A 26,854-nucleotide genomic window follows, 5' to 3' on the forward strand; every position below is an offset into this window, starting at 1 on the left:
TGGGGGATGCGGTGCCGGCTGGAAGTCAGGCCCAGCTCTCTGCCCCGGTGCAGGACGGGACAGCAGAGGCAGCTGGGGACTGGGACGGGTTGCCATCCACACCTGGTGGCATTGCTGAGAGTTTCCAAGGTTTGGTTTCAGGAGTGGGCAGCATAGGCCTACCTGACAGCCCTGGGGAAGAACACGGGCTTTGTGTCTAAGGGTGCTGGATTTGAACCCAGACCCTGTCACATGCTAGCTGGGCCACCTGCGCATAACCTCTCTGAGCCTCACTTTCTTCATTTGTAACTAGTGGCTTCCTCACAGGGTTATTGTAAAAATGAAAAAATGGGAATGCACAGAAAGCATCCAGCATAGTGTCTGGAAAATTCTAGAATTTCTTATTTTGGAATGTATGGATTGTGAGACATATATCATGGTCCATATCTTTTGCCCCAGGGGTGCTGACCAGGTGTTGATAGCAAGACCCCAGTGCCCCCGGCCTCCTCCCATCCCTGCCTCCCCCGACCTGCTGTTCCTGCACTATCTAGGAAATCTGGCCCTGGGCATTCCCAAGCATGGAGCCCACGCCTTTGTCAGACCATCCTCCTAGAGCAGGGACTGGCCTGATCACGTGAAAACCACACGTGTTGGGCCAGAGGGGAAATGTACCAGCATTGTATCAGAGAGAGAAACAGTTGTTCTCCTTATCATTGCTACATTTTGTTCCTGACCAGGAAAATGAAAATGGCTGAGAATAATACAAGACACAGCATAAAGTCTGATTCTTAATTTAGAAACTTTCTGTGAGCTCTACAAAGGCAGTGAGGGTCCCAGGCTGGTCGATAATTCTCCCCAAGCCTCTTTGATTGGCACTCACAGTGTGAGTGGGCAAGAGGACTGGTCTCCCAATCTCTGGTCTCCTGACTGAACAAGTCTGTAGGGGACGAAAAACTTTTCCTCTACCCTCTTATGTTCTGTTTCTGGGGTCTGCAAATTAAACTGACAAAAGGCAGATTAACAGAAAAAAGACATACAGATTTTATTGTTGTTTTGAATTGTACATACATGGGGGCTTCACGGAAAAGTGAAAACCCAAAGAGGTTGTTAGACCCAAGGCTAAATGGCATAAAGTATGCCCTTTTAACAAAAGAACTTGTGGAGAAGTAACTAGAGAAAGGAAAAGGGTTTGGGCTCCTAGGGGCAGTAAATTGTGGGAGGGCACCTAGGAAATGTATGTTAGGTACGGATGGTTTAGATTTGTTATGCAGATACACATCCAGTCCATTGGACTGATTCCCTTCTTCCTGGTACTGGAGAGGGGACACCTTTACAAATGGAAATTTATGTCTCCTTTATAAAGGGAAATTTATGCCCTACTTTTAGGCAAATGGGGGGGGACAGAGACCTCCTGTTGGCATAATTTGGGGTGGCATATTCTGATCCCCTGCAAGTTCTTGTCTCAGCCCCTTCCCTAGGCCTTTGTATGCACGGGCACCTCACTCCATCTGCTTGAACTAGGCCTCCTTTGACCACAGGGGGTGGGAAGCTTAGCATCGTGTCTGCTCTGATAATGCCTGATAATGCGACTTTTCGAAACAACTGCCTTTATCACACCCAGCCTGGCTCTTCTTCCTTGTGCTGTCACTTGCAACATCCTTGTTCAGATACCTTCTCCTCAAGGCCATTTTTACTCTAAGCTGAAAGGACCCCTGAGATGGCTGACGCCAGGAGGTCTCGGGACCCTTAACTGCTGCAGTGACTGTCGGGTCAGCTCTGCCACCTTCAGAGCCGGTGCTCGGGGCGGCTGCACGTCCCTCCACTGAGAGCTGGCGGAAGCTCAGCACCGACAGGTGATATCGGAGAAAGTCACCCATCCTTAGGTCACGTTAAACCCCTATTCTTTTAGATTTTCCTTTCTCTATCCTGAGATCAAGTTCCCACTGTTTAATTTTCCTTCTTGCAAAAACCCTTTCACTGTTGCACACTTTGTTTTTATTCCTGGGGCTCAGCCTAAGGCAACCCTAAACAGAACATTTCTTTAACTCCCCTAAAATGGCCTTCGGGAAACCTTATCACCCGTCTGTCATCCCTTTACTCTTTGACACAATGCATTCTTTTTAGGATTTTGCACCAGAAAAGGAGTCCTTCCTGCTAAAATGATAGTCTTCTTCCATCACATGTTGAGAATCATAACTAACCCCTTGGTTTTCCCTTTTATTGTCTTGGTGGTTAGAAAACTTAGAGCTAATGAGACTGGTTAATCAACAAAATCTACCTTTCCATTTAATTACTTACCTCCTTTTTCTATATGGTTTATTTTTATTAGTCCAACTCTGAATTTGTCTTTTATTGTAAATAATTTGACAGCTGTCAGGCAAAAAGCCCAAGGAATTCTGATTTAGCAAGGAGAGACTTTACTGGAAAAGATTATTGCAAGGGGCTGGGGGGTGATTGCAAGAGGGAGAAAGTCCTGACCATAGTGAGACCTGCAGGCATGGCCAGGCTTAGGCAAAAGGGTTTTCCTCTTATAGGCCGGAGTAAACAAAGCTGGAGAGAACTGCCGTGGGAGGTGAGGTGAGGGGGCGTGATGGTGATCGCAGGCGAAGTCTGACCCTGAGCAGGGCTGTCCAGCAGGTGTAGTGAACTGGCTCAGGCAGGGGTGGGGCAGAGTTCACCCAACTAGGGGAGAAGAGAAACTGAAAGTTTGGTTAACAAGCATCGGGTTCTAGGTAAAGAATGGGAATTTGGAGGCCATCTGCATGGATTCCAGACTGCGCTCTCCCTGGGGGCAGGGACCAGCCTCCCGGGTTGCTTTGCCCTGCCCCGGGCCTGGCCAAGTTACTGGGTCCCTATTTGTTGACTGAGGGCCTCTCCCCTCCCGGAGATCCAGGAAAAGTGGCCTGCACTTTCCCCTCTCACGGAGGAGTGCCCAGCTCTGGGCTGTGCTCTCACCAACCCCTTCCCCGAGGGGATCCCAGCACCGCCCCTCCCTGCCGCTCCTCCAGGCCTAACTCTGGGAAGGGTTATCTACCGATTCCTTCTCCCACCCCGACCCACACCCCAGGCCCGGCCTGGCACTGGCTCCCCGCCTGCTTCCTCCGCTTTCCTGGGCAGGGGCAAGGTGGTGGGAGAGTAGGAAGGCTGAGAAGGGGTCACCTCGCACCCCCAGGGCTGACCAGAGGCCCAGAGAGAGCAGAGGCCACGGCCCTGGGCTGGGGGCAGGGCAGGGTCCTTCTGCCTATTCGCAGAGCCTGAGGGTGCTCAGGTTTCCCAGGCCTCTCCTCACTCCCCCAACCCCAGCCTGGGAAAGGCCCAGAGGCCCGATTGCCCTGAGGGGCTGCATAGCTTTAGCGGCTACTCATCTGAAACATCTGGGAAACATCTGCATTGCTGGAGGATGATAGGCTTTTACTCCAGGAATGAAACTAAATGTCAGAGGGTAGGTGAGGCCTGGAGTAGGGAGAGCAGCCAGGAATCCTCCTCCCCCACCCACCCTACTAGCCTTTGGAGCCCTGAGGGTGGCTCTGACCAGGACACAGAAGGTCCTAAAACAGAAGCCCTTTGGTTTGGTGGAAGAGACAGGTAGGACTGAGCCTGCCAGTGTGGGGCCGTGCGGTTGTCAAAAGGTGTTCCTCTGCAAGGGAGTCTGGGAAGCATGTCAAAGAAAGATGAGCCGGCTTCTGGCTGCAGGACTTCTGGGAGCCTTTAAAATGCTCATGTGCACCTCTGGGACCCCCCAGTGGGGAGGTGGAGGCAGTTTATCAACTTTCTTTGCTCTTGGAAAAACCCTCAGGTACCAGCATCTTTGTCACATCAGTGCAGAAAGGACTGGCCCTGCGGGTAGCCCAGGGTGTGAAACATGTTTGGGGCGCAGCTGCCACTTCCTCCCCAGGAGGAAACAGAATGTGGCCTGTGATAAGTGCGGGGTTTGGTTGGCAGTTGTCACCCAAGGAGCCAAAGGCTTGTGGCTACACACACAGCCATGTATGTGAGTCTGGCCACTCTATCTATTAGCCAGGGTCACTGTGCAACACAACTCCAAGGGGCACTATTCTCATCGTAGTCTATGGGAATTGTGTGGTGCACAGCCTGTGCAGCCGAACATGGTAGTCCTGGTTCCAGACCTCACTCATGGTAGTTGCCTGAGTGTTGCAACAGCCTCTCTGCTGACTTCCTGTCTCTAGTCTGTTCCCTCTAGTGTTGCCTGCAACTCCCTTCTCCCCACCACCGCCCTAGCCCTACCCTCGTCCATCCGAGTTCCTTCTCCTGCACAAAGCCAACTGCCAGAGTAGTCTACAAGTACCTTCAGCTGTGTAGGGGCCCTGGGCATGGAGTCCTGCCTCTGAGATGGAAGGGCTCTGTGGTCTTGGGCAAATCACTTAACCTTTCTGGGCAACCCCACATTGTTATCACTTATCCTCATTTGTAAAATGGAGGTGAAAGACCCATCAGGTTATAGTTTTATCACTAGATTCAGAGCTTCAGGAGTCCAGAGGCTGTCTCTTGTTCAGCTCTGTACTCCAGTACCTGGCACATACTAGGTCCAGGACAATGTTTGTTGAGTAAATGAGTGCATGTCGCTTTGACCAAGACCTTCCTGTAGCCCTCCTCTCCTGCTTGATCGGTTTGCTCAGGATGTACCAAACACCGCCACCTTCCCACTGCTAGGCTTCTGCCCACCCTGCTCCCTCTGCTAGAATTCCCTTCTGCTCTGTGTCTGCAGCACTGACCATCTTTGGGACAGCTCAACTGCCACCCAAGAAGGCTTTTCTATGCCCCACCCCATCAGAAGCAGCATCTGTCCCCCATCGGCCCTTCCCCCGTGGCCCTGGACACCTGTGCCTAACGGTGGGGTTGTGTCCCAGAGGGGACCCTCTGTTGTCTCAGCAGAGGGGCAGCTGGGGCTTTACCCTCCTGGGCTTCCCAGAGCTGGTGTGGGGCCTGGGGCTGGGCAGGGCTCCGGACAGAGGTGCACAGAGTGCCCTAGAAATTGGTAGTGGCCACGGTGTTCTCTCCTGCCTTCCTGTCACTCCCAGCCCTCTCTGGTGCCTCTTCTGAGAGGGAAGAAAACCAGGTGACACTAGGTCCTGCCGCCTCCCCAGGCAAAGGCACATGGTGGGCTGGGACACACCAGTTTGCTGGGGCCTGGCAGGTCGGCTGGGCACTTCAAGGGCAGGCTTTGGGGTCCACTGGAAAGTGCGTCCTTGGGTGCGGTGGAGAAGCGAGCATGTTCCAGACACATGCTCCATGCATTGGCTTCCTGGCCGCTCTGCTGTTGAAAAAAATAAAGTGCATTTAAAATGCTTAACCCAGGACCCGAGCTGAGGTAAACAGTTGGTCAGTGCCTGCTGTCCGAGGGAGGAGGCGGTGTAGATTCACCACTGAGAGCACGCACGGGCTCCAGGGTAAGACATGGGTCTGGATCGTGACTCTGTCCCTTCTTCATGAGACTTTGGGCAAGTTCCATCACCTGAGTCTCAGGTTCCTTGTCTGTGAAGTGGGCACGACCCTGGTGCACTTCTCAGCTCATGGGGAGAGTCAGGAGATAAAGTAGAAGCCGTCGGCGTGAGTTAGGATGTGTTGGAGTCTGACAGCGAGACAGTGCTAGAAATGTCGGCGGCTATAAATATTACGACTTTGCTTCTGTTTTCTGGCAAAGAACCATTAATTTCTTGGACCTCTTCATTTTCTCTCTCCTTCCATGACTAGTGGTAGCAGGTGGCTTTCTCTGGGACTATTTTTTCACAAAGTTGTATTTTTGTTTTTGTTCTTATTTTTAGAGACAGAGTCCCACGGTGTTGCCCAGGGTGGAGGGCAGGGGCCATTCACAGGCACAATCATGGCACACTACAGCCTCAAACTCCTAGGCTCAAGCCATCCTCCCGCCTCGGCATCCAGAGTAGCTGGGACTTATAGGCATGTGCCACCATGTCCAGCTGTGTATGTATTTTTGGTCATGTCACAGGAGTTACGTGGCTCATATGTGCTGGGTCATGTGCTGAGCTGCCCCCCACCGTCCCCTTATCCGTGGGCCCCCACTACCCACAGCCTCCACAGCCCCCGCATACACCACCGTGACCCCCCACCGCCTACGGATCCCCTATCACAGCTCCCTGCCGCCAGCAGCCCCCCTCACCCCCACCCATAGCTCCCCCACTATCTTCAAAATCCACCCCCCCATCTGTACCCCCCCACACCCTCAGCCCACAACCCCTTAAGGTCAGTCTGATAAACACCCTAAGGCCATTTGCCACAGAGGTGCAGGTGTGCCAGGGAGGCAGCGGAGCCCCACCCCCCCCAAGCCGGGCCTGGCCTTTGACTCAGACAGACATCGTCTGCCATCCACACTCCATCTGCCCCCACACCCCTCGGCCAGTCCCTAAGTGCACAGCTGAGAACCAGCACCACGACGCCAGGCACTCACCTAGCACTTAGCTCCGCACCGGGCGCTTCTGAGAGCTTTAACATGCCAGCGTCCCTCTCGACTGTCAACGAGGGCGATGAGACAGTCCAGACAGACTCGCCCAGGGAGCCTTTCTTCCCCTCTGGAACGTGCTGTAGGAAGGTTCTAGGTCCCTGCCATTCCTGGTGTGGTCCATGCCTCCCCTGGGGGCCGGCATCAGAGTCTGTGTTTTAACACACCAGGTGACTCATTCATACGCTCATTAGAGTTGGAGATGCACTTCTGTAGGTCACAGGTCTAGACCTCAGCCACATATTGGAATCACCTGGGGAGCTTTAAAAAATACCGATGCCTGGGTCTTACCCCCAAATTCCGATTTAATCGGTCTGAAGTTTGGCCTGGTCATTGTGGGGGGGTGCGGTTTGAGAAGCTCCCCAGGTGGCTTTAATGTGCAGCCAGCTGCACGGATGGGTGAACATTCGATATGTCAGGAGTATCAGCTTGGAATTTACAGGGAAGCACTTAAAGTCTTGGACAGCCCTGTGAGGCCCAGGGAGACAAGGAACAGTCGCCAGGTCGCAGAGCTGGCTGGTTGCAAAGCCTGCACCAGGACTCGGGTTCCTAACGCCAGTTCCCAGTCCCGGTGAAACTTCTTCCTCGGCCTCAGCTCTGGTCCTCCAACAAGAGCCTTGACTGGGTCTGATCATGAGGCTGCCTCTGCATTTACTCTGCTGGCTGCCTGCTCAGGACTCCACAAACTGTCCCTAAAGCCAGTAAAGCTTAAGCCGTCAAAGTGAGGAGGCGTTAACGTGTTGTAACCACAGGGCACAGTCCCATTACGTAACGAGCCCCCGCTGGGAGGCAGCTCAGCTCTGCGGAGAGCAGAGAGCCGGAGAGCAGAGAGCTGGGACGCCGGGCAGGCGGGGTCTGAGCCCCAGCCCTGTCACTTAGCTGTGCTGCCCCACACGGCCCCTTTAGCCTCTCTGAGCCCCCATTCCCCTCCCTGTAAACTGGGCACACCGGTACGCCCCTGCTACAGGTTGGTAAAGAAGGCGACAGGAGTCCCACGGTGCCCCGGCATGTGGTGAGCACTAGATCGGCGCTGGGGGCGTTGAGGGCTCTCACTGTGGGCACAGATGCAGCAGGCCCAGAGTTCTCAGCCGGCCCCAGCACCTCAGGCCCCCCGGGCAGCAAGGTAACCCTGCACCTCCCTCCCCCAGGCCAGAGGCCGCCGGTGTATACCTCTCCCTTCCCTCCATCTGCTTCTCCGCCCATGCCAGCCCCGCAGGCTCGGCCAGCGTCCGTGCACGTGTTTGCGTGTGGCTGCAAGGCGACCTGCGCTGTCACTGTGGGGGACTCCCCAGCTTTCTCGGGCTGATCAAGCAGCAGAAGTTGGCCACGCCGCCCAGCAGTTGGTGGCACTCTTCCCACCGCGTGGGCCCACTCATGACAGAGCAGCTGTTACTGTCATGGTTATTTTACTGTTATTCCTCCCTCTGGGAGCCCAGAATCAAAGGGAAACATCAGTACTGCTGCCTCCTTACGGAAGGCGGAGGAAATAGGGACCGGGAATGGGTATTCTCCTTTGGGGCCTGAGGGCAGAGTCGGTGGGGACAATTTGGTGTAACATCTTCATCTTACAGATGGGGAAACTGAGGCCGCAGAGGGCCCAGGACTTCCCCAGGGCTGTGTGTGGGCCAGACTGGAACCTGGTTCTCCGGGCTCCAGGTCTGAGGTCTTTCCTCCTGCCTCCTGTGCCAGAGCCGGGAAGGAATCAAGGTTAGTGCGCCAGAGTGCTCACCCTTCAGCCAGTGTGTCCATGTCAAATGCAGGCTCCTGGGCCCCATTGACTGGCTCAGGATCTGGGCTGGACCTAGGAATCTGCATCCTTAGCAAGACACACACACACACACACACACACACACAGATACACACAGACACACACAGATGTTCTAGAATGTTCTAGAACCAAAGTTCTAGAATCACTGCTGTGGACTCTACACATTGGTCCCAAAGCCCCAGGCCTGTGCTCTGGGCCTCTCTTCATCAATCCTGCATCAAAACTCACAATTCAAGAATCCCAGCCCCCACCGGGCATGGTGGCATGCCTCTGTAGTCCCAGCTACCCAGGAGGCTGAGGCAGGAGGATCATTGGGCCCAGGAGTTCTGGGCTGCAGTGAGCTATGCCGATCAGGTGTCCGCACTAAGTTCAACCTCAATATGGTGACCTCCCTGGAGTGGGGAACCATCAGGTTACCTAAGGAGGGGTGAACCGGCCCAGGTGGAAAATGGAGCCACTGCAGTCCAGCCTGGGCAACATAGTGAGACCCTGTCTCTTTAAAAAAAAAAAAAAAATCCCAGTCCCGGACTCATCTACTTTCATTCACAGCATCACTCATCTGGTGCACCTGACAACAGTGGGACCCGGGTGAAGGGGGCAGAGATGGTGTCTTGTCGTGGTTAAGCACATACACCCTGGACCCAGGTGGCCCGGGATCAAATCACATCTGCCACTTCTAGTTGTGTGACCTCGATGCTTTTGTTTCCTCACCTGTAGGATGAGGATGGTGATACCTCCCTCCTAAGGTGCTGCGTGGATTACACGAGTTAGTATAAATAAAGTGCTTAGCTGAGTGTCTAGCACATAGCAAGTGCTATATAAATGTTAGCTATTATTATGCCATTTTACAGGCGGAGAAAGCCATGCAGAGAGAGCTTGGAACTCTGCCAGGGTTGCATAGCTTCTAAGTGGCAGAGTTGGTTGGGGCTTCTACCCTTGCCCACACAATCCCTGCCTGGGCACCTGCCGCCTTCCACTCCCACGGCCAGCTGCAGCTCTGCCCGTGGGTTTCAGATTGGCGAGAAAAGACCCTCCCCGCTCCTCCCCTCACTCGTGCACTCTCCCACGTGCTCCGGGTGCGAGTGAGTGCCCTGGTCCCATCAGCCGGGGAGGCAGAGTCTGTGGAAGCCATGGGGCCCTACTGAGCCACAGCAGCTCAAAGCCCCTTGTGGGGACACAAGGCCACTAGGGATGCTGCCACCGCCATCTCGAAAGCTCGGTTTGCATTACGCCAGTGCTCATTTACACTCAATGCTTATTTCTAATTCCCGGAAGAATTTGCACTTGGCATCTCTGCATTTTGGGGTAAGAGAATGTTTTCAAACAGCAGCTCTCCAGGTTCTTGGTTGTCAACAAGACCACTTTGTCGTCTGAGGAGGAAAACAGAGTTAAGGCAAGGTGTCCTTAAACCATATCTCTGCATCTGGCTTCCCCCTTCCCACCCGGCCCCCTCTTCCTCTCTCTGATATAATCTCCTCTGAGTGGTTCCCATGCTAAGTTTGGTCCAGGGACACGACAGGAAGTCTGCGTCCCCACTGATCGTCAGCCTTAGGATGGATGGGCTTTGTAGTGCCTCTCTCGCGTCCCAGGCTGCTCTGAGGACTGAGGGACCAAGCGAGGCCATCCGGGCCTGTGGAGCGCTGGGCCTGGCACACTGGCACACACCACTCTCCCCTCCCCATCTCTGCAGCCTGGGGAAAGGCAGCTCCAGGGCTGCTCTTTTTCTCTCCTTTCTTCCCTGCTGTGATAGAATCTGCCCCAGCTTGGGGCCCATTCTAATGAAGGTAACTGAATGCCTGGGCAGCTGACACTGGCCCTTTGCAAAACAGCAAGGGGAGGGCTGCCCTTGAGGGCCAGCCTACCAGCTCTTGTTTGCCCTAGCCTGTTTTTAGAGAGGACTGGGCCACGCAGCCCGAAGGAGGGGCCCAGGGAGGGGAAGGGGACAGAGAGCAGGTTTATTTGGGGTGAGCTATACTGGTCCATTGCGGTTTGCACTGGGTGCTTTTGGAAGCTGGAAAATCAAACAATAGATTTGGGTCACGAGGGGGTGGCGGGGAGGAGAGGGTCAGATTTAGCAGGATTCTGAAGCCAAGTAGCTGGGGCTCTGGGCTCTGGGCTCAAGACCCTTCTGATCCGAGCCTCTCTTTCCCTCCTTCCCTCTCCCCCTGGCTCAGAGACCCACACAGCTTGGGCAGACACATGCCACCACTATCCTGGGCTCCTTTGCCTAGATTTGGGAGGCCTGTGGCAGAGTAGAGAGGGCTTTGGAGACAGGCAGGCCTGCATCCAAATCCTGGCTCGGAAAGTCCATGGGCAGGTTACTTAATCTTTCTGAGTCTCAACATTCTCATCTGTGAAATGGGCAGAGCAATGCATACTCGGGGAGATCCAGGTTGTATGAGGCCTGAAGCTCTTACAATGTGTAGATCCCTTTGTAAGGTAAAGAATCTCAACATATCTTACCTTTGCAAATTTTACAAAACACACGACTGTGTGAATACACTGGCAGGGCCCCTCTAGAGCTCATGAGGGTTCTAGAAGCTTAAGCTTTGTTAGCTTCACGGTAAATCCAGATGCATGCACACCTACCTGTAGGACTGTGAAGGACTGAATAAGCTGCTATTTGTAGAGACCCTAGAATAGTGCCTGGCACAGAGTGAGTCCCTTGTAATTGTTAGCTTCTCTTCTTACTGCGTCTTGGGGCTGTCGTAGCATCAGCTGTGTGCAGAGTGCAGGCAGACGCTGTGCACTTGGTACATTTATTCGTTAGCTCATCTGATGCTTAGAGCTTCTGATGGGCCAGGTGCCGTTCTGAGCCCTGGGGTACAGATGGCCCCTCCTAAAGCTTTCAGTCTGGGAGGGGAAACCAGAAAATCAGTTAATCGCATAAATAGGCAGTTCCGAATGGAATGAGGACGAGGGCTATGAAAAAGCTAGGTGATATCTAGGGGAAAGAAAAATGAGGAAATAAATTTGACGTGGGGTATAAGGCCTCTCTGAGACACTGCACAAGAGGAGGAAAGAATTTTCATTATTCCCATTTCTGCTTTGCTTTCAGTTTCTGCGTGTCCATCTGCAAGGCAGTCTGGCGTGGTGACGTTAATAGCAACTAAAACGTTTCTAGGTCCAACTAAAATCTGAGCAAATATTATCCCATTTGATCCTCTCAGCAACTCTGAGATGAGAAAATGGGGACCCAGGCAGAAGTGGCGTTAGCGGAGCTGACATAGGTTCTAAAGGGTGGCGCTGGCATTGAAATCTCCACCTGCCTGCCTTGTGGCGCTTTCCTTTACACCGTGTGGCTGACACAGAGGCAGGGATGCCCTTGCAGACTCATGTGGTGTCATGACCTTCCCAGAGGTCACATGGTCACCATGGGAGAAGCTGAGGCCCTGAGCATCGATGCTTCTGGGACCCATCCCCGCATCCTCTGTCTGCCACTGTCAAAGTGGTTGTGGCCTCCCGGGACAGCAGAGTCCCAGAACGGGCAGTCCCCCAGACTCAGGAAACCCTCCCATGGTCCTCATGCACCTGTGTCCTGGGTACAGCTGCATAGACCCGGCCCCCCGGCCTCTGGTCTACCCACGTGGCTCATTCATTCCTGGAAGGGGGACTGATCCTCTGCTGCTTGTCACCTTGGAGGTGCTCACAGTAGGAGACATAGGTGCACACGAACCATTAAGACAGAGGCCAGCGTTCAAAACAAGTAGGGAAGCAGAGAGAGCCCAAGTATCGAACCCAGGAAACTACAGTGGGGGGAACAAGCTTATCCCTGGGCTTCCCAGCAGGCCTGCAGAAGGGGGAATGGGTGAAGCATCGCTCACGTGATCTGATGGAGGGTGCATGACAGATGGGCAGGGGTGGGGCACCATGGGGACAGATGCTTCTAACGCACCTACCACGTGCTTAAGGGTGGGCTCTGCCAGGTGCTTGACACCCGATACTGAGTGGGCCTCGTAACAATCTTGTGTGGTAGGTACTTTTGTTCCCATTTCACAGGTGTAAGCGTTGAGGCTCAGAGAGGCAAATGAACTCATTGGGACTCTCATCCCTGAGCCTGACAGGAGTTTATGGGGATGGTGATTAAAGAGGAGATAATGGGCCACGTAGGAGATGGGATTTTTTATAGAAGTTTTATTTATTTTTTATTTTTACTTATTTATTTATTTTTGATACAGAGTCTCACTCTGTTGCCTGGGTTAGTATATTGTGGCATCAGCCTAGCTCACAGCAACCTCAAAACTCCTGGGCTCAAGCAATCCTACTGCCTCAGCCTCCTGAGTAGCTGGGACTACAGGCACCATGCCCAGCTAATTTTTTTTTTTTTACATATTTTTTTTAGTTGTCCAGCTAATTTGTTTCTATTTTCAGTAGAGATGGTAGGTCTCACTCTTGCTCAGGCTGGTCTCGAACTCCTGAGCTCAAACAATCTGCCCACCTCGGCCTCCCAGAGTGCTAGGATTACAGGTGTGAGCCACCATGCCCAGCCAGAAGTTTTTATTTTTTAAATCAATTTTATTATTTTTAAATAAGGAAGTGTTTCATAATTCTGTTAGCCCTTATTAAAAGCAAATGTTTTAAAGTCATTCCCCATTTAAAGTCATTTCCCATTTCTGCTTTGCTTTCAGTTTCTGCGTGTCCATCTGCACAGTGGACATCTGCACAAAGTCATTGTGACAGAGTATGTCTGAGAAATGGGGGTTCCAGGGTCATAATATTTACTCACATCACCCAGTGCCAGAGTAGTAATAACAATGTGTGTATCGGCCAGGAGTTCCAGACCAGCTTGAGCAAGAGCGAAAAAAAAAAAAATAGAAAGCAATTATATGGACATCTAAAAAAAAAAAATAGAAAGCAATTATATGGACATCTAAAAATATATATAGAAAAAATTAGCCGGGCATGGTGGCGCATGCCTGTATTCCCAGCTACTCGGGAGGCTGAGGCAGGAGGATTGCTTGAGCCCAGGAGTTTGAGGTTGCTGTGAGCTAGGCTGATGCCACGGCACTCTAGCCCGGTCAACAAAGTGAGACTCTGTCTCAAAAAATTTTTTTTTAATTATAAAAAATAAAAAAAAAAAAACCAGTGTGTGTATTGAGGTCACACATACTGAGTGCTTTAGAGACAGTACCCCATTCAAGCTGCCTGGCAACCTCGTGAGAGATACTGTGATTATCCCCATTTTACAGACAGCAGAACTGAGGCTTAGCTGTTGAGCAGGTTGCCCAAGGTAAGTGGCAGAGCCCAGCTTCCAAGTCAGGTCTGTTGAAGGGGAGTGACGTGGCCCTGTCCTCAGTCATCCGCTGAGCAGGCTTTGACTGGAGGTGGGAGGTGACAGTCTGGCTCTGGTGCCAGGTGTGAAGATGAAGGTCCCCAACTCTGTTACTGCCTAGCTGGCGAGCCTGGTGCGGAAGTTGGCAGTGAGCCCTGTAGGCTGGGCTCGGACTTGTGTCCCAAAGCAGGGAGCCTTGTCAGGTGACAGGATGCCTTGGCTTAAGCCCTCAAATGCCAAGTCACGGAGCAGGGAAGGGCCATTCACCTGAGGTCATTCCCCAGACTTGGCTGAGCACTGCCCTGGGGCTGGCCGGCCCGGGACACACAAAGAACCACTGTGCAGTGCCACGTGCTGAATGCTCCCGCGGTGCACGGTACCAGGAACCAGTGAGGGAACGGCTGGTTCTGCCCTGGGGGTCGGGTGAGCCGCAGGGAGCTGGCAGCCCAACTGGGCCTTGACAGCTGAGTCACGGTCATCGTCATAAAAGCTTCCTTCAGGGCCACTGCCAGTGTGTGCCCAACACTCACATCAGGGGCCTCGCAGCCAGGCCAGGCCAGACCCCAGCCATGCGCTCGTTGTACACGCACGGGTGTGTGGAGCACCAGGGTGCACCTGCCCACGGAGGACAGGTCCCTTCCTCAAAGAACTTGTGGTCCAAGAGGAGAAGGCAAGACCACAAACATGGAAATCAGCCAGTAATGCAAGTGCAGGCAGCGATAAGAGCTTTGAAGAAATACAGCGGTGAGGGGAAGAGAGTGAAGGTGGGGGTGTTTCTCTGGGGAGGTGACGGGAGCCCAGGGTGCTGGAGCTGAGGGGGGGGCACGGGAAGGCGGAGCAATGGGGGGGGCAATGGAAGGAAGACCAGGGGACATGCTGGGGCTCAGGGCAGGAGTTTGGGGGTGTTTACAGTCCCGGGAGGCCAGGGGAGGGCTTTCAGCTGCGAGTGACAAGACCTGCTTGGTGTCTTAGGTCCCTGTGGCAGCAGGAAGTCCAGTCAGGTAGCTGTGTTTGTCCAGGGGAGAGAAGGTGGCAGCTCGGTCTGGGGTGGTGGCAGGAGGCGGTCGGCTTGGCCAGAGCTGACAGGACTTGCTGACGTGGGGGGAGGTGACAGGACTTGCTGATGTGGGCGGAGGAGAGTCACCAGCAGCTATTCTGAGGTTCTCACCTGGGCCCCTGGGTGGATGTCGGTGCCATCTCCTGAGTGGGGTGGGGGTGGGGGCAGCAGACTGAGGGAGGCAGCGGGTTTGGAGGGAAATTCAACATTTGGGTTGTGGCCGTGTTGAGCTGCCACTGGACACTCAGTTGAAGTTGTCCACACGCTGTCATGTGCGTCCACATCCCCCTTAGGCCCGAGGCCCTCGTTCTCCACCTGCAGGCAGTGCTGGCCACAGCGGACCCTCCCCAGGGGCTAAGGGGGCTGCCTTGTCTGAGATTACAGACCCTTCCTGGGGCTGGGCCATGTGGGGACACGAGAGTTCTGCCCCCTTGCCTCTTTCTGGGACAACTTTCAAGGGCCATCCCAGCTGAGGCCCATTGCAGCTGCACCCCGCGTCCTTCGTGTCCTCACAGGCCGAGCCCCAAGACCCTCCCCAGCCAGCTGTCTCCACAGGCAGGTGGGTGCAGTGACCGGGAGCTCAGCGAGGAGGTCCAGGCTGGGCATAAGAATGGGGAAGGGCTTCAAAGCCTCAGGCTAGATGACACCCCGCCCCACCCCGGGAGAGAAGAAGAGGAAAAGACTGAGGCACAGGGCACGGCAACCTTGAAAGCCAAGGACCAGCCGGGCAGCTGGCCTCAGAGACCAAGGACTCACTGCGGGGAGGCTGGAGAGAGCAGGAGGGGGGTGCCCTGGAGCCTGGATAGAAAGTGTTTAAAGGAGAGAGCCAGGAGGCCAGGTGCTGGGAGGATTGCTCAGGGACGGTGAGGACCCATGGCACTCTAGTTAATTCATTTCAGCTGCTGGGGGGTTTAGTCAGGGAGGGAATTTTGAAGCTGGGGCATTATCTGGTAAGGGGGTGAACGAGTAGAGAAGGAGAAATGGGTGCAGAAGTGCCGTGGGGGGCCGCAGGAGCTAAGGACCTTCGAGGGGGTGGGGTCCAGGGCCCAGGCAGACCATCTGTGAATAAATGCATCGTGTCAGGAGGAATGCCTGTGCAGGTGGGCGTGCAGACCTGGCAGGGGGACAGGAGGCAGGTCTCTCCTGGTCGCTTCTGCGAAGCTGCACGTGAGCAGCGGGAAGCAGTGCTGGAGATGGGAGGACGAGAAAAGAGGAGAACCAGCTCGGCCTGCGGGTCTCCCGGCTGGCAAAGGGCACAGGTGCGAATCAAACCTGGCTCTGGGCTTCATTAGATGGAAAAAGCACAAGGAAAGACATTCCAAGCAGAGGGAACAGCGAAGCTGTCAAGACGTGGTCTGCCCATCAGGTAATAGCCAGTGACAGTAAAAATATTCATTGAACTCTCGCTATGCCAAGTATTCATGACGCACTGTCATTTAACGACCCTTCCCCCACCCTCCAATAACCCTGGAACACAGATACGGTTGATCGTTATTTGCACGTTCTGTATTTGCAAATTTGCCTGCTTGCGAAAATTGGTTTGTAACCCCCAAACCAATACACGCGGTGCATTCATGGTCATGTGCAAACGTGCTCAGGGCGGTGAGAATTTGAGTGCCCAACAGGCACGTTCCCAGCTGAGGTCAAACAAGGCCACACGCTGCCTTCTTGTTTCAGCTCTCCTGTTGTAAACAGGTCTCTCTTGAGTGCCCCGTTTTCTGCATTTTTGTGTTTTTTGTTGGTGATTTCACCATCAAGTGCTGTCTAGTGTTTCTAAGTGCCAGCAGGCTGTGATGTGCCTCGTGGAGAAGATATCAGTGTTACATAAGCTCAGGCGTGAGTTATAGTGTGAGTTCAATGTTAATGAATCAACATATATTTTAAAAGGTGTTGTCAAACAGAGACGTGCTCACGACAACGTTAAGTACTGATCCGTTGATGAAAATGTGATTAGAGGTTCACGGGAATCAAACCCCCTGTTTCCCCCCTAGGAGCGGTTGTTCAGTACTCACTGATTCATCGCCTGCGGTGACTTTGTGGAACATAACTACTGCAAATAATGGGAATCCACTGTGCTATTATTAAGCCTATTTTTCAAATATGAGACAAGGCTAAGACCAGGCAAGCTACGGGTAGTAAGTAGCAGGGGTGGGGCTTAAACCTGGGCTGGCCAGGCGCCAGGGGGCTTCACCCTATGAATGTGGCCTTGTGATCCAGTAGGGACGGCAGGGGACCTGGCCTGGAAGAAAGGCTTCTTTTTTAGGGCACCCTGGGCTCCGGGCCTCTCTGGTTTCTACCTGCACACAGCAGCTCCTTCAGCCTGCCTGGGCTGCGGCCGCAGAGGTGGGGCCGGGCTGTGGTTTTCCCCTAAGTAGGAGGAACACTGGCTCAGTGTCCTGGGCCGGGAGCCTTTGGTTTTCCTTTGCGGAGCCCAGCCCTGGAAGCGAAGCCACAGAGGAGGTATGTGTGCCCGCGACAGGAGCCCGTCCCAGCAGCTGCTGCGGCCTCTTGTTTATTCAGGGGATAACTTGGGCAAGCCAAGGGAGCCACCCCCAGGCCCGGGCTGCCGCCTGCCCTCTCCCGGGCCCCACTTCCTTCTCTACTGTAGGGAGCCTGCAGCCCTACTTCTGTCTGTTGTGGGGTGGCTGGGTTGTTGTGGTTTGGGGTGTGTTTCCATTGCAGCATCACTGAGATAATTTAGGAGACAGCTGCCGGGGACTGTGTTTGCTTTCAGAGTGAAATTACAAGCCCTCCAGCATGTGTCCTTCTGACCCAAAAAAGCTGTAAAGTTGTCATTGTCTACCACCATCCTTGTCTAAAAGTTGTTCTCCTCTCAGGAGGGGGCTAAATCCCTGAGATTAATTGCTGCCACCTTGGAGTGTCCCTGGTGGAGGGCCCAATGGTGGGCTGACAACAGGGCGGCAGGGAGTGCCCACACGGCTGTGAGGAGGGGCAGTCACTCTGGTGAGGGGTCCCAGGGCTTCAGGGGCCTTGGTGGAGAGCAGCTGGGGGGGGGTGGTTTGGGGTGACCCAGCAGAGAACGCAGCCTGAGTGATCAGCTAGGGGGCCAAGGAGGGAGCCTGGGCTTGGAGGGGAGCTGGGTGTGGGGGCCCCATAAGCCTCCTTGACCCATCAGATACAGACGGGAAGCCCTGGCTGGGAGGACACGAAGCTGCAGGGGCGGCCGAGGCAGCACCTGGAGCCTAGCTGTTTGGGGGCAGGGCCTGTCTGGTGAGGTCACACCCGCAGCACCCACAGGTGTGTGCAGGTGCTAATGAGCCGGAGGGCACCCAGCTGACCGCACAGCCCTGGGTCCCCAGAGGAGCTGCGTGGAAGAGAGCAGCACTCCGGTGTCAGAGGCCTGGACGGGGGCCGGCAGCTCCGGGGCAGGGCTGCGTCTTGTTCGTCTGAATCTCCAGGTGGCCAGCACGGGCCTGGCCTGCCGTTTCCACTCCGTGAATGCTGTTTGAGTAAATGAAGCCGTGACGGGAGGGACGGTCTTGGTTCCACTGCGGTTACTTTGGGGAAGGTACTTTACGAATCCGAGCGTCTCTTTTTCCATGGTATAATGGTTAGGTGCATGGTCTCTGGAGCTGAGGTACCCGGGTTCGAGTGCTGCCCCTCCACTTACTAGCTTCATGTCCTTAAGTGACCTCTCTGAACCTCACTTCCCATCTGTAAAATGGGGATACCACCTGCCTCATAGGGTTGTCAGAAGGATTAAATGAGTTCGGAGCCTGTGTGTATTAAGTGCTATGTAGGCATTTGCTATTAATATCTTTAACAAGGAGATAATAATGTCTGCCTTCTGTTTGTGTCAGGAGCCTGGTGCGTTGCTTTCCCAACTGTGTTCCTCGCAGACCACTGATCCCTGTGGTGCTAGATGAGACGGGTCCTGTACAAACCCCAGCAGCCTTAAGCAGCCCTGGGTTAAAAGCTAGGCAGGTAATCCTAGCACTCTGGGAGGCTGAGGCGGGAGGATCACTTGAGGTCAGGAGTTCGAGACCAGCCTGAGCAAGAGCAAGACCCCGTCTCTACTAGAAATAGAAAGAAATGATCTGGACAGCTAAAAATATATGTAGAAAAAAAAGTAGCCAGGCATAGTGGCGCATGCCTATAGTCTCAGCTACTCTGGAGGCTGAGGCAGAAGGATTGCTTAAGCCCAGGAGTTTGAGGTTGCTGTGAGCTTGATGTCATGGCAATCTAGCCTGTGCAACAGAGCAAGACTCTGTCTCAAAAAAAAAAAAAAAAAAAAAAAAAGCTAGGCAGGTTTCTCTCCTGCCGAAGTGCTCTGTGACATCTCCAAGGGGGAGTGAAGAATTTTGCCTGTTAATTTGGTCACAGAGCACTTTGTTGCTTTCAGAGTGGGATGAGAGTCCCATAAGACATATCTTTGGAAGCAATAAATACTGCTTCCCTCCCTCTGTCCCTGGAGCCCTGGCCTCAGCCTGCTTATCTCGTCCGGCGGCACCCAGGGAGATGCCAGGGTGCATCTCTCTGGGCTTGGAACTGGGACAGGAGGCAGTGGACAAGTCCATAATAGGTAGTACCCAGTCCTCAGCTCTAACCCGGCAGGTGGGGCAGGCAGGCTGTCATCACACCCACGAGCCCAGGACACTCCCCCAGTGGTATCGCAGAGATGCATGTGGGCCAGTCGCAGAGGCCTGGTGTGGGCTGCAACTGATTAAAACATTGACAAGCCAGGTAGTGGACAGCTGCTTCCCAAGGATGATGAAGAGGAGCATGAGGCCCTTAATTGCTCACGCTGGTATCACCCTCATTAATTAGTTTCTGTTGCTTCCAGTTGCTATCAATAAGCTGGTTGTGTAATAAGAGAGGAAACAGCCAGCAGATATGGGTGCAAATCTTGACTCTACCATCCTGGCCATGTCACTTAACCCTCTTGAGCCTCAGTTTGCTCATCTGTAATGTGGGTACAGTGACATCTACCCTACAGGACTGCTGGATTAAAATAAATGAGAAGAAACGAAGTGGCTGGCACGTAGTAGACCTTCAATAATTGGTAGCTGCTATTAACAACAAGCTGCAGGGAAATGATCTCTCTTTGGTTTCAGGGCCCCAGTCCAAGGCTCCGTTAGGCAGAGGGGTGTCTCTTCAGAGCTAAGATCTGGTGTGTTCTGGGAAGAGGGCAGCTGGATCTTGAAAAAGGCCCCTCTCATACCCTTGTTTCTCCCCTTTCAAGTGCTTATCTCAGGAACTTCAGAAAAAGCTCCTGCCAATTCACAGCCAGGCAGGCCCTCAGCTCTCCACTGTCTGGGTATGAGTGACCCTCTGTCCCGTTCAGGGCCTCAGATGTTCCCCAAGTGACTACTGTGTGCCAGACACGTTAGGACCTGGAGTCCAAAGACACCAGGACATGGACTCTCAGGAATTGCACTATGGCAGGGGACCTGACAGAAGGCCAATCCCGACAATCCAGTGTGTTCCTCACGGCAACAGAACGTGCGTTTGAGGCATGGGGATCATGAAGCCGAGGAATAATTTATTCTCACTGGAGGAGACAGGAAAGGCTTTACCTGGGAAGTCACACCTGAGTGGGGTTTTGAAGAATGAATAGGAGTTTGCCTAATGGACAGAGGTGGCAAAAAGTTTTATACTAAAACAGCATACCTACCTAGTCTACTCCCAGCTGTCTCCCCTTGCTGGGGTCAGTGTGGATCCTTCTGCCACTAGCAAGCTTTGTGACTTGCTAGTGGCAATGAAGAAATGGGTAAGTCAAATTCTTCTCTCTAGGCCTCAGTTTCGCATTTATAAAATGGGATCTCTTCCAGCTTTAATGCACTGTGATTTCATGTCTGTCTAGGCCTGGATACTAATTTCTGAAATGTCCTCCTATTGGTGAAACACTTTGCAAAAGTCTTTGACATTTTCTCTTTGAATGCACATCCCAGTCTTACAGAGTTGGTCGTACTGTCTCCATTTGACTAAGGAGGAAACTGAGGCTCTGTGAGGTGAAGTGACTTGCCCTTTGTCAGGATGTGGATAGGCCGAGAATCCGGGGCTTCTGTCCACTGTCCTACAGAACCTCCTACTCACCCCACAGTCCCTTGGCGGTTGCCCATAAGGGATCCTTGACAGGTTACTTGCCTCGCCCAGGTGCTTGTCAGACATTATTGCTGACAGTGGGGGAGGAGGAGGGGGCGAGGGCATCTGTGCCAGAACGCTAGGCCTCTGCCCCGAAGACACAACTTACAGGAAAGAGGGGGACAGGAGGTAGGACCTTGAGCACGGTCAAGTGAAAACTCTTTTGGCCAGAGAGCAGGATAAAGTCTGGGATGCGAGCAGGTGCCTCCTTTCCCGAAGCAAAAACCAGTGCCTAATCCTTGGTGAAAATAGTCCCCTGCCCCCAAATCTCTCCATCCCTCACCCTGCTTTTGCTGCATAGCACAGATCATGTGTATCACTTATTCATTTATTTGTTCTTCATCTGACTCCTCCCACTGGCTAGACTGTCAGCTCCATGAAAATCAACTGAGACTTTATTGCTCAAAGCCATGTTTCCAACCCCTATTACCGGGTCTGGCACTGAGATCTTCGTGAACTGCTCGTGAATGAACAAGTGAACAAATGGACCCCTCACCTGTGGTCGTGCCACCACCCGCTGTCGTCAGCGAGCCCTTAGCAAAACAGTTCCCAAACTCCACTGCCTTGGAATCACCTGGGGGTCTTTCAGAACTGCTAACACCTGGCTTCCACTCCAACGTTTGGATCAAGGTGCTATCCAGTGCTGAGTCAAGGGTACGACTCAGGCATTGACACTTTTGAAGTTCCTCAAGTGGTTCTAATGTGCAGCGCGGTTTGGGAACCACCGCTTTCAAGGGTTGTCCACTCCAAAAAAGCTTTTAGTTGAGTGCATGGTGACTCAGAGACATGGGCTGTGGCACCTGGGGTGGGACCCCTGTGCTGCCTGAGTCTGGGAGGAGGTGGGAGGGTGGGGTGGGGCATCCGAGGGAGAGGAGAGCTCTTATGCTGTCATGGGTTCGTGGTCACCTGACGTTGCCCAGAGTGAAGGAAGTGCTTGCTCCCTGCCCTCACCCAACCCAGTCAGAAGGAGACCTGGCTCGCTTCCTCCTCCCCTGCCGCCTCTTCCTTTCAGATGATTGAATGAGTCAGAGGAGATGTTTGCTAGGGAGGAAACATGGGTTTTCTCACCATTTTTCCGCTCTCATTGGGTTTGAATGAGTAAGAAAACCCATTGTTCATGTGTGCTCAGGTTGACAAAAATAGAGCTTGGTGCCTCTGAAGACTCCGCCTGGGTCCAGAGTCAGTGAGACCTGGTCCCGCCCGGTCTGCACGGTGTCCACCCCAGCCCGAGGGGCCGACAGCTAGGGGCACCCCGGCCAAAGGACAGTCACCACACCGGGGTGTTTGCCAAGGGAAAGGGGTCCCCATTTCCAGGGCGCACACCTGGGTCCAGGATCTGTTCCTGGGCTAGCACAGGGCTGCAGAATTGGAATAAACCTAAAGATGTGCCATCCCACACATGTGCCAGCCTTCCCGGGGGAGGAGAGCCGAGAACCCAGGCCTCCTGCCTCCTCTAAGGGTCTGGTGGGAAGAGGCAGAGGAGGGCGCGGTCATGGATACCCTCTTCTTCCCAGGACGACACCAGCCCAATGCAGGCCCCCAGACTCGTCCCTGCTGGAGAGGAAGGGCTCTGGGGTGCAGTTTTTCGAAGTGGGAGATTGGGAACGACTTTCCGTCAGGGCCAAGGACTCTGCAATTCCAGAGTCCTGCCGACTTGCTTAGTTCATGCAAGTGTCCCTCTCCTAAGCCACTGCTTGGGTAACGTTGAATTTACCACCTTGGATCAAAAGCTGAGATTTAACAGTCGCAGCTGACACTTTCTGAGTGTGGAGTCGAGGGACCTCTAAAGAGAGAGGCGAGAGATGACAAGTTGTGGCAGAGTCCTAGCCAGCTACTGGGAGGGCTTTGCCACACCTGGAGCAGTACAGCTGACCCTTGGACAACACAGGTTTGAATGGCAGGGGTCCACTTAACATGGATGTTTTTCAACCAAACACAGAGGATTGAAAATACTGTATGCACGGGATATGAAACCTGCGTATTCAGAGATTTCCCTATCTGGGCAATGAGTGGTTCTACTACACCAGTGATTTTCAGCATTTTTAAAACCATAGAACTCTTTGTTCACATGCAAGTTCATGTGGAAGACTACATGTAAAGCAGAAGGAAGTGGAGGTATATTTATCATTCCCTGGAGAAAACCTTCCCTTTTGCAGGGTCTCCACAGAACCCTGAGCGTTCCAAGGAACTTAGTTTGAGAACTACTGAGTCAGTGGTTTTTGTTGTTGTTGTTGTTGCTGTTGTTGTTGTTTAGCTGTGATACTATTTGTGTCAGCTGATCTCTGTTTGTTCACTCCGCTAACACTGGTTGGCATCAGTTGCTTGGCTAATGTTAACACTCAGTAATGTTCAGAAGGGCTTTTTCCCCACGATAATTATCATGATACCATATATGCTTAGCTAGTCCTTCCCCAGGACCCAAACATGTACAAAATGTTGCCTCTCTACACCATCTAACGTTGAGCTAATGCCTGCATGGTGGCAGCAAAAAATAAATAAGAAAAAGGAAAAAAACTAGACATTGGTATATAGCAGTGTGGCACAGTGAGAACTTAACTATTCTCTTCTCACCTGGATCACGCAGATGATACACACCTGTCAGTTTCTGGTGGCTGTGACTCCTGCTTGTCAACATTTCATCTGCTTCTATCTGGCTTTGGCATCTGCTTCTATCTGGCTTTTGTTGATGTGTTCTCATATCAACAATGGGAGAGTCGGTTTCATGACATTAAAAGAATCAGAGCGACTTGCCATCTGAATATTATTTCTGGATACGTACTCTGGAAAATTCTCTGAGAGAGGATCTTCGTTTTTATTTTATTTTGTTTTATTTTTTGAGACAGAGTCTCTGTTGCCTGGGCTAGAGTGCCATGGTGTCACGTAGCTCACAGCAACCTCAAACTCCTGGGCTCAAGCGATCCTCCTGCCTCAGCCTCCCAGGTAGCTGGGACTATAGGCATGCGCCACCATGCCTGGCTAATTTTTCTATATATATATTTTAGCTGTCCATATAATTTCTTTCTATTTTTAGTAGAGACAGGGTCTCACTCTTGCTCAGGCTGGAGTCTCACCCCCATCAGTACAGCACAGTGAGGGAAGCAGGAAGGACAGGGCCTTGCCCTGGCAGCCAGGAACCTGAATTTCCATCCCTGCTTGGCTGCCATCTTACCATGTGGCTTTGGGCGAGTTCCCAGGCCTCATTGAGTCCTATCTAAGCCTCGGTCTTCCCATTCATAAAATGGGGAAGAGGAGAGTACATAAGTTGCTTATCCAGAGTCTTCCTAGCTTAAAATAGTTTGATTTCATGACATGTAAAATAGCTAAGGGACCAGAGTGGCTAACTCAAGACCCCGCTTCCACCAGCCTCAGGTGGGGCCATGCTCAGAAGGCAGGACTGTGTTGCCTCTTAACTCGCTCTCAGCCCCCATTGGAACCACGGACACCAAGTCCTAACCTGAGCTGGAGCCCTCAGTTCCCATATTGCATCCAATCCTGCCCCTCAGACAGTCACCGTCCCTGCCCCATGCCCAACTAGCACTGCTTCCCTGGACCCTGCTGGAGGTGTCAGGCATTTTCCTAAAAGTCAGCGTCCTCAATTTTCCCCACAGGCTACTTTGGGTTCTAATCCTCACCTCTGCTCTTCCCAGCCTCTTGCCATGAGGACAATTGGTGATGGCTGCTGTTCATTGACTACTTGCTATATGCCAGGCTCTGCTCCATGTATTTTATGGGTCCTGATTATTTTGATCCTCACAATAATCCTAAAATACACACTACTATTATCTCTAATTTACAGAGGAAGAAACTGGAACAATGGGAATTAAACTTGCCTGGGGTCATTTAGCTACAAGGTGGTGAAACCAAGTTATGGCCCTCGGCGCCAGCAGCCACGCACATAACCACTGAGCCAGGCGGAGGCTCGTTAATGCTGCCTGTAGCATCTAAGGACTATTGCCATTGAGTACCTGCAACACAGTAGACATTGTACTACACACTTTCCCACTTCATTTAAACCTCACAACTGAAAGAGGAAAGATCTTGTTTCCATTTCAGAGGGGGAAACTGAGGCTCCAAAACAACAAATGACTCCCCTGTGGTAAGTACAACTGGGCAGGCTTCAAACCCAGGAGTGTTGGCTTGATCTTAGAAGCGATCCCCCAGGAGTGTCCAGTACATCTGTGGCCTTCCTCTGTCACGCTGCATTTTAGCACAAATACCTGAAGATGCTCCCTACCCACTACCTTTGGGAAAAATAAAGAGGGACCCACTAGCCCAACCCCTTCCACGGAGCTCTTGAGAAGGTTGTTTGGGCTGCCCCTGCTGGGGCAGGAAGGGGCTTGACAGGTCTGGCCTTCTCCTCTGAGCTTCGCTGGGACACCACCAGGACCCAGAGAAGCAATGATCACCTTATGTTTCTGCTTGTGGGGCCGGACACACACAGTAACGAGAAACAGTTTGGCCTCTGCACGTAGATGCCTGAACTGCAGGGCCTAAGTTCAGAGGAGACAGCCGGGCGTGGAGCTTCCACCTCCCCTTCATGGCTCCAGCTTCTTGCTCACACAGCCCTCGCCGCTAACGCTGCCCCATTTAGGACAGTGCTTCTCAGTTCTGGGGGCCCCAGTGGGCTGCTCTGCCTTAGAGACAGGCCATGGTCAGCAGAGGGGCGGCTGGGAATTAACTGGGAGGAGAGATGCTGGGGAGAAGGCAGCTGAGAGCAGAGAAGTGGGCAGAGGCGCTGTGTGTGCATGGAGGATGGGGCTGGACCAAAGCACCCGGCTGCCCTCCGGGTCCCACCACTTTGTTGGCCAGTGAGGACTCGGGGAAGGCAAAGGTAGTAGCTTCAGCCGGACAATTGGAGAAGGTAAATTCGCTCCCCTGGAGTTACACGATGGAACATCAAGTCCAAGGGAAACCACGTGTGTGATATTTGCTGATTTACGTTCATCACATCATTTCTGCCTTTTTAAAAGTCCAGAGCATGGAGAAGAGTGATGGGGGGGCAGGGCACATTTTTGACATAAGCAATATTTACTAGGATTCCACAGAAGGGGGTCCTTCTCTTTTGTTCTTTGGTTCTTGTTGCCCCTTGTTCTTTTTGTTCCTGAGCTGGTTATAAAGATAGCTTTGACTTTTCATGAAAAGACTGGAAAAGTTTTGGGTGGGATTCAGGATGAAGATCAAGGTAGGAGCCACCAGACTCAGGCTGGTGGTGGAGATGTGGTGGTGTGTGTTAGGAGACTGTGGCAGGACTTAGTTCGCGGACGCAAATGTGAGCCGGTGAGCGCTGGCCGGAATCTCGCAGTGCGGTGACAACAGAGTGGCGTGGAACGGGCAGGCGGCGACAGCGCCCACCTGGCAGGAGCGCGAGCTTGCACACTCCGCCTGCTCCAATCCCGGGCCCGGGCCGCACCAACCGGGGCTGCAGCGACTGCGGCGCGGGCTCGGGCGGGCCCCGGCGAGCTCCACCTCCCAGGCGCGCCCGGGTCGCCCGAGCCCGCCCCACGGCGGCGCGGCCATTGGTCGGCGCCGCCTCGGCCACCTGCCCCTACCTTGGGGGCGGGGTTACCTGGGCCCCGCCCCGCGGCTCGGGTTCCCAGGCCGCTCTCCCTCCTCCTCCTCCTCCTCCGGCCCCGCCCCGCCTCGAGGCCCCGCCCCCCGCGTCCCCGAGCCCCGGCGCCTTGTGATGTCACCGCAGCTTTGATACAAAGAGCCCTTACGGCCCACGCGGGTCTCCCGGCAACGGGCGCGGGCGGGGGTGGGGCCGCCGCCTTCCACGGGAGCCGAACCCAGTGCGGCGCGGCGGGGGGACTGTTCCCTGTGCTTTCGGGGCTGCCCGCCGAGTCCCTGCGTGTCCGCTGCCCCGCGCCTCTGCAGTGCACCGACCAGCGGCCGGACCGGGGATGCGCACCCCGCCGGCTCCCGGGAGCCAGGTAAGCGGCCGCCGAGGGGCTCGGGCTCGTGGGGCCCCGGGGACGCGCACCTGGCCCGGCCCGGGCTCCGGGACCAGGGAAGTTGGTGGAGCGCGGAACTTAGCCGGCTCCCGCCCAGGAGTGTCCGTCTCCTCGGCCTCGGCCGGGAGGTCGGGTTACCTGCCTGGCTCGCGCGGCCACCGGGGAGAGGCCGCTGCCCCTCCGAGCCCTCGCCGGCCCCCTGCCCGCGCCCAGGTGCGAGGGTGGCCGCGCGCTCTCTGCCGAA

General features: G+C 53.8%; 1 protein-coding gene across 3 annotated transcripts in view; it reads left to right on the plus strand.

The window, feature by feature from the left end:
* The window catches only part of RAB11FIP4 (RAB11 family interacting protein 4), a 106,083-nt gene that overhangs the window by 44,142 nt on the left and 35,087 nt on the right, over positions 1–26,854 (plus strand). Inside the window, exon 1 of one of the 3 annotated variants that reach the window (XM_045525428.1) lies at positions 16,977–17,014. The exons of 1 other annotated variant lie outside the window; for it this stretch is intronic. Coding sequence is in view for 1 of the 2 variants with exons in the window: in XM_045525427.1 (XP_045381383.1) it covers positions 26,560–26,589 (30 nt within the window). In the remaining variant the exon portion in view is untranslated. Of the gene's footprint in view, positions 1–16,976; positions 17,015–26,400; positions 26,590–26,854 lie in introns of those variants that run through there. One more of the 3 variants, XM_045525427.1, reaches the window with a different exon arrangement.

Source organism: Lemur catta, chromosome 15, assembly GCF_020740605.2.
Source record: "Lemur catta isolate mLemCat1 chromosome 15, mLemCat1.pri, whole genome shotgun sequence".
In the NCBI taxonomy this organism is placed as follows: Eukaryota; Metazoa; Chordata; class Mammalia; order Primates; family Lemuridae; genus Lemur; species Lemur catta.